This window comes from Stegastes partitus, unplaced genomic scaffold, assembly GCF_000690725.1.
Source record: "Stegastes partitus isolate 25-593 unplaced genomic scaffold, Stegastes_partitus-1.0.2 Scaffold811, whole genome shotgun sequence".
Classification (NCBI taxonomy): Eukaryota; Metazoa; Chordata; class Actinopteri; family Pomacentridae; genus Stegastes; species Stegastes partitus.
Genome location: NW_007578542.1, coordinates 249,179 through 256,756, shown reverse-complemented (window position 1 = coordinate 256,756; position 7,578 = coordinate 249,179). Strand labels below are relative to the sequence as shown.

The following is a 7,578-nucleotide window of genomic DNA, read 5'->3' as shown; positions in this document are numbered from 1 at the left end:
ATTTGTTTAATTTGTTCAACAACCTAAGGTTTAAAATACATCACACATTGTGGTTTCACTGGGGTTTAGGTGTAAGGCTGCTTCTTGACTTGGGTTACTAACTTTGTCAAGTGTTGTCAGAGTGTGTAGAGACTAACAAAGAACAGAGAGTCCAAAAACATGATATTGTTACTTTCAGTAGATCTGACCTCTGTTTCTAGTCTTTACCGTCTCACCTGACCTTTTACAATTTAATGTAGAATTCTCTGGAAAACCAGAACACCTCTATTTTGATTTAGAACTTTTGCATTGTGCTCCAGTTTTGCAGATATAATAGATTTTGAAAGAGGCTTTTTAACTGTACGATTTCCTGGGGCCTCTCATGGTGACTCTGAACCTGCACACTCAGGTCCAACACCTTGTTAAATCCGACCGTGTTTGCTTTGACGTAAACGAGTCTGTCCGTGTCTCTCTGCAGGACTCGATACTGTTCATAGAGCAGCACAAGTCTGGTTTTGAGCGACCTGGAGATGTGGAGTTTGAAGACTACACCCAGGGAATCAAACCAGCAACCTCAGAGTCCAGCCTGCACCCACCAAAAGTGCGCGCCAAGCTCTGGCCTTTCAGCAAGAAGCACAAGGTGAACGTAGCCCTCGGTTTGCCTCTCTTTGAGTTTGCATAAAAACGTGCGGCGCAGATATTCACCGCCTCTCCCTGCTCTGCTTCTCTTGCTTCTGTACGTGACAACCGGAAAATCCTCTCTGTCCTGTTCTTAAAACCCGGCTTGTTGTCATCAGGATCCTCTTTTTTTCTGTTTCATACAACTTGATTCTTTAAATGCAGCTCACACGGTTGTTGTTTTTTTTTTTTAGTCTCTCCTGAAACACTGCATGCTCTGAAATACAGAGAATTAAAACAATAACCAGCTCTCATGTAATGGCTGAGTGGTGATCAAAGTGCTGCAGAGTGCAAAATCCCCTCTTGAGGCAAATTAAATGTATCCTACAACCAGGGATTACATTTTTGTGTTTTAACGTTAGTGTTTTAGAGCTGGACGCGGAATTCACACTTGTGTTGAATGAGGTGATGTCCACTCTGTGTAAAGACATGCACTGTATCACCTATGAAGCTGGAGCTGCATTACTTAGGAGCTCCTCAGTTTGGGATGTGCAGCCACTAGTAATTTCCCAACAAAACTTACAGAGCAGGGTTAAAAGAAAATGTACATTTTGATGTAGAGCAAGATGCTTTCTAAGATGGTTAGATTATTTTATATTTTTCTTATTGTCAGCAAAGTCCAGGTAAAGCACAATGAAGTCTTTGTCCATCTCTCAACGCTTTCAGATAAGCTTTCGACTTGAGTTAATCTCTCACTAGAATTACCACCTCACGGTTGTGTGCCTCCGCCAGCCAGAGAGGTTGACGCCCTGTTCCGGCTCATTTAGTGCACACGATGTAAGATCTTACGTACAAATTTGCGGCATTTTCCAAAAAGTTGACCTGTTTAAAGACAACCTCCCTGATGTAATGGGACAAGGGGTTTCATGCACGACAACAAAACCAGGGAGTGTGTCTTTGGTGCATCAAATCCTCGACTGTGAATCATTATCATTGACTGAATAATGTTGGCAGTCAATGAGATGATCAGCTGGGCCAGAAGTCAGATCAAAAGCCAAATTTGTATATGGAGCACTAACTGTTTATGTTAATGCTAATTATATACTGATTTCTCCAGAATTATAGAATAATATAGAGCAGAACAGACAACCTGAAAAGATAAGGCATAAAAAACACGTAGATATGCTTTGATTTTAAAAAGAAAAATCTTCAGTTATTTTCTAAAACAGCCGTTAATTGTAGTTTTTAGCAAAGTTTACTCAAACAGAAGCAAATAGAGTGTTTGTTAGAAACTATTAGTCACTACTTGGCATGCATTTTAAGCACAAGAATAAAAACATATCAGACTTTTCAAGATCAGTTCATTCTTTTAATGAAAATTAACGAGATTTCTGTTCACGTCAGTAAAAATATCACCAGACATTTTCTCCCAACACTTCCAAGAGGCTGAGTCATTTACAGTTAGCTGTGGAGAAACCTGTATTTCTGCTGGTTAGAGAGCGCTGTTGCCCTGACAACTAACTGAAAGTCTTCTGTTAAATTATCAGTAGTTAAATCCATATGAACAGCAGGGCCCGGCTCGCTCCCTGTCCTGCTCTCGTTGACCTTTGTGGAAGTGCAAAATGACGCTCGCATCGTCAATGTCTTAAAACAAACACACACTCACGTAAAACTCAGCACACATTCCACTCGTGTCTTACCCCACCACCTTGTTGCCCTCAGGGGCCAATTCTAATTCCAGTCTGCTGCACAGACTTGCCCCAAAACACCTCTCGCTCTCTCTTTAACTCTTTTTCTTCCTTATTACAAAAATCTCCGCGTATCTTGGGCTCTCTTCTTCTCTTGTCCTCCCTCACCAGTGTCATTTTCTGCCTCCTCTCTTCCTCTGCTCCCTGCTCCTCCACCTTGTCTCTTCTCTCCCCTCTTCAGTTCGTCCCTCCATCTTTCTCTCCCCCGTCCCCTTTCCCGCTTGGCAGCCTCCCCCTTTCTCTCCCCCTTTCCAAGCTGCAGCGCTCCCCTCTCTCTCTTTGTCTGAGGGAGTTTAATCAATCTGTCAAACCCAGGATTTCCACCCTAAAGATGTTACACAAACCTTGCTCGGTGAGTGACACTCCCGTCTTGGCCAACTTCGGTTCACGTCTGAGCTCCGTCCCCTCGTCTCGTTAATGCTCTTCATGTGCATAAACCGTACTACCTGTTCTTTTGTGTGAAGCAAAAACACATTTAACATGCTTGTTGTTGTGTGTCCCATACACCTGTCTCACACTGAGTCTTCATTTCTCTCTGTCTAGACAACACATGCTGAAAAGCACATGGTAACACTTATTATCATTACGTAGAGGGTCGACCTACAGGGTGTTGGATAACAGGATGTGGTGCTGGATTCTTTTCACGGGGAAAACACTGTTTAAGGAGTAACTCCACACTGGATGATGCTGCACTGACCTCTGTGGGTAAAAAGCCTGGATGTATAAGAGAACTGGATGTGGCGCCACAGCTCAGCCAACTGGTGTTCTTAGTGGCCAGTTGTGGTACTGCAACAAAAAAAATAAATTTAAAAATCCTGTGATCCGAAAACCATTTCTCCCACCATTATGAAGGTGACGTTTATAAAGCTGTTGACAGACGCCTTCACCTGCAAACAAGATTGGCTCCTTACTCTTTCTGTTCTGGATGTTTTTAGTTGCAGTTTTCATTTACGTGAGCAGGCACCATCTTTGATTGTAGTATTCAGTTCTGCTTATAACATCCACGGTATTAAGGGATGGCGCTGCAAAATTCATCCTCACATCAGCTAACACAGTTAGCAAATCAGGGAGGTGCTGTCACAGTGGCTCTCTCTGGTTTTCTTTCCATTTTCTCTCCACTCCCCCCTGATGTTTTTCACTTCATTCAAGTAGAGCCGGGTTTCTCCCCAAGTGCAGCCTGAACAGTAAGTTAACAACCCAGGGATCTTTGAAAACCCAGAAGACTGTTTAACAAAACTGATTAAAGGTGTGCAGGATCCCCAAAGACCCCTCTAACCCCTTGTATCCCAACCAGTTTCTTTTTTCTGCTCCTGTTGCATTTTTACTAACGTTTTCATTACAATAAAAGTCCTGCATCTCTCTTTGAAGACGCACAACCATGGCTAGAAGTAGAGAGAACGTACAAGTTACCGAAACACCAGCAATGTTTCAAATTATGGAAATATCAGTGGCTCTAAATGTCTGCTCTGTGTAAACACAGCCTGAGTTTTTGTCACATGACCGCTGGTCACAGATGAGTCACTGATAGCTTCACAGTTCCACAGAGGACCAAAGAGTTTTTATTGTTTTTTACAGAATCTGGTGATTGTAAAGGATTTATTTTTGTCTGTGTTTTTTTTTCCCCCCAATGAGACATTTTAGGTTTAAATTTGCTTCAGTTGTCTGATGGAACAGCACATTACTTCAAAGACCATCTAAAGGGGGACAGTCTGACAGTTCTTTATATTTTTACAGTATTTAACCTCTTAAGATCTGAACTCTTGTTTGAAAAGCATTTTTTATTTCTCTTTGCTATTTGATCTGATCAAATAGTAAAGAGAATAAAAGATTTTAAAAATATATAAAGAAAATAAAAATATATACTAAAAAATATTTTAAAATATATAATAAATACATAAATAATTACAATTAATAAATAACAATAATAAAATTCTAATTTAAAAAAAAAATTTAAAAATGAGCTACTGTGGTAATAAGACCCAAAATGTGATGCCACGCATGTGGACGTCAGGTCTTAAGAGGTTAAATGTAAGTCATAGCGTAATTTCGGTGATTTTATTTCTTTCTTTTTTTTCTTTAAAGACAACATGCCTTTTAGACCCGCAGGTGAGTTTTAGGGTTGAAAGGATTTATCATCTGGATGTAAAAAAAATAAAATCCACAGAATAAAAATACAAATTTTAGCCTGTTTCCCAAGTTTTGAACGTATTTTCTAATCCAAGTCACCAGATATTACATATTTCCACTGATTGAACACATGCCACTACGATGAGATGATTTTGCTGCAGCATTTCTCTATTAGAAAATGAGTTGTTGTTGGGTTTAAGTACGTCGACCTGCTGACCACATCTGTAGTCACAGCTGGCTGTGGTCTGCAGTCGCCACTGGTTGGCAGTGCAACCAGAGTTATCCAGGTGCAGTTACTCTTTCCTTAAGTAATCAAATTCAGTTTTCTCACGGCACAGGATGCCACATTTACTTTTCAAATTGCAAATAAACCTTCTTCTGTGATGCCATACGGATAGAAAACATTTAAGACGACCTTTTTGACATAAACCTCCAGGGTCACTTCATTCAAGGTACAAAAATATGCTCAATACCAGCCAAACCTTTGGACACATCCATCTGTTTGAAGGTTTTTTTTTCTATTTTTACTTTTCTCTACAATGTACAACAACACTAAAGGCATCAACACTATTATTTAACATCATGGGATTTATGTAGCAAGTCAAACAAGTGCACACAAAGCAAAAGATGTTCTTGGTTTTAAATTCTTCAACATTGACGCCTTTTGTCACCTGGAGTTTTTCCAGCAGTCTTGAAGGAGTTCCCACATATGCTGAGCACCTGCTGACTGCTTTATTTCACTCTGCGGCAACAGTCCCAGAACTTCCCGACCGGGTTCAGGTCGTTTGATTGTGAAAGCATCTGGCAATTAGAACAAAATACGTCAGATCTGGATTTATCAGACTAAAATCCTGATTTCCGCCTGTCTGTTGTTCCTTCCTTTTGTGTTTGGCCCAAACTGTCCTCCTCTCTGTTATTGGTCTCACTTGGCCTATTGGCCATTTGACTGAAGCTGGTAACGATGTCGGGAGTGTGTAAAGCTGTCATCGAGGCAAGCTGTGGCTGCTTTAAGGAGTCTAAAATATGAATTACATTTTGCTTTGTTTGCATTTTTTGTTTTTTAGGTTAGATGTGTTATTTAAATCATTTAGAGGCCTTCAGGTTTGGTCTACACTATTCACTCATGTCGACCCACTTAAATGGAAGAAAGTAAATTGATCGTAGTGCCGACAGCTCAAATGACATTTTAAAAATTCAGCAGCGAACTGCTGTGCTTGCTCAAAGAGAACCGTCGCATTTGGGTCTTTTATTATAATATCGTACAGTCTTGACCTTACTGTGTGAGTGTCCTGACATGACTTATGCGAACTGGCGCCATATAAATACAATTTAAGTGTAACCTTGAAAGCAGCTGTCCCCTCTTGTCTGAATAATCCACAGAACATGCAGTGTGAGCTGTTCTCCTGGAAATACTTTCTACCCAAGAAACAGACTCTCTTTAAAGTGCTGATATTCTGGTGCTACAGTCTTTTAACGTTAGATTTGTTTAGGTATACACAAACACTGGCCTCTATTCCATCGTGTTCAGTTTTAGAAAGTCAACCATATTTTTAGACAGTCTGCCCCAGAACTGCTGCAAAGATTTTAATAAAAAGTGACCTAAAAGTTTGCCTTACTCGTCTTTAAAATTGATTTAGAAATGTACCTTTAAAAAAGAAAATATCCTGCAAGATAAAAACAGTTATTTTATAATCCAGGGAGACGATAATCCTCTTTATGTAAAACTTCTAAGAAACTTTGAACATATTGTTATGTTTGAAAATACATCTGTAGATTTTTTTTTTGTTTAAATCAGCTTGTTTTCAGTGGTATTTAAAAAAAAAAAAAAAGAATATATATAAATCAAATCAAATCAGGTTTATTGTCATTTTGCTGTACATACACAGAAGTACAGGGAAGATGAAAGCGCGTTTCTTCAGGATCATGTCTACAATAAGACCCTGAACGTTCACTCTTGCTGCCTCCTGAAGGCGTCGCTGCCTTCACGTGCGCCGCTGTTCGTTGAACACGGTGAACCTCTTCAGGTCCTATATATTATACATATGGCATTAATATTTTGTACTTCTAATGCAGATACCCCCTCTGTCTCTTTTTACTCTTTTTTTGTTGTCACGCTTTGAAAAGCAGTTCATCATATTGTTATAAAAAGTACCTCCTGAATCGATTTTACTGAGACTTACTTTAATGTATGTCCGTATGGCATCACAGAAGAATCTTCCTTTTAGGTTTTGCACCGATCCAAACCACTGTTCTTTGGGTAATCAATGAGTATCATGGGATGTTTCAGATGTCTGAACAGTCACTCTGTCTGTAACCATCATCTCTACTTTCACACCTTCAACAGGATTTGTTTCATTGACACATCACAACTATGTGTCTCTCTGTGTTTGTTTGACTAACAACCCAGGGTTAGATAGCCAGTGTGTAAATGTCTCATCATCAGTGACAGATCTGTAGAGACAGGGAGGAGTGACATCTGGTGGTGAGCCTTCATATGATTGTCGGGAGGCTTATTGTGTGCGTGTGCATTTCATGTATTGTGTTTGTGTAGCCGCCTGCTGCAGAAGATTTCTCTCACCTTCCTCCGGAGCAGAGGAAGAAGAGGCTGCAGGCGAAGATCGATGATATCACCAAAGAGCTGCAAAAGACGCAAGATCAAAGGTGAAAACACCAGCAGCGGCATCACAGCCATCGGTGTAAAAACACATTTGCTTCTTCATATAGAGCCATCTGGGAGCTCTTCTGTGCATGAACAAACATTACAAAGAAGCACAGCTCCCTGACAAGTGCGCAAGTTGAAAGGGCTACAGTATGCCTCCCACACATTTCTTGTCTCTATTGTTGTACATATACTTAAATTAGATCTGAGTGTTTGGCGTTTTTACCACATAGGTGTGAATCCCTTGAAAACAAAAAAGTTCTTGATGTAATTTTGGGCAGGGCACCATTTGCTGCATCTGGTCCTCTGTTTTCTTCTCTTTCCACTTCCACTATGAAACAATAGCACAAAAGTTGCCCAAAAAGAATCTTTTCAAATAAAAACCTCTGAACCTCCAGCCGTTCCTGGACGTTTTTCTGTTCCTCTCACATTTTTACTCACCGTGGA

The 7,578-nt window shown here is 40.2% G+C and overlaps 1 protein-coding gene across 1 annotated transcript in view; it reads left to right on the top strand.

The window, feature by feature from the left end:
- trip10b (thyroid hormone receptor interactor 10b) overlaps positions 1-7,578 on the top strand; it is a 35,476-nt gene that overhangs the window by 21,125 nt on the left and 6,773 nt on the right. Inside the window, exons 6-9 of the mRNA XM_008292457.1 lie at positions 300-339; positions 458-619; positions 2,889-2,912; positions 7,024-7,133. Of these exons, the coding sequence (XP_008290679.1) occupies positions 300-339; positions 458-619; positions 2,889-2,912; positions 7,024-7,133 (336 nt within the window). The remainder of the gene's footprint in view (positions 1-299; positions 340-457; positions 620-2,888; positions 2,913-7,023; positions 7,134-7,578) is intronic.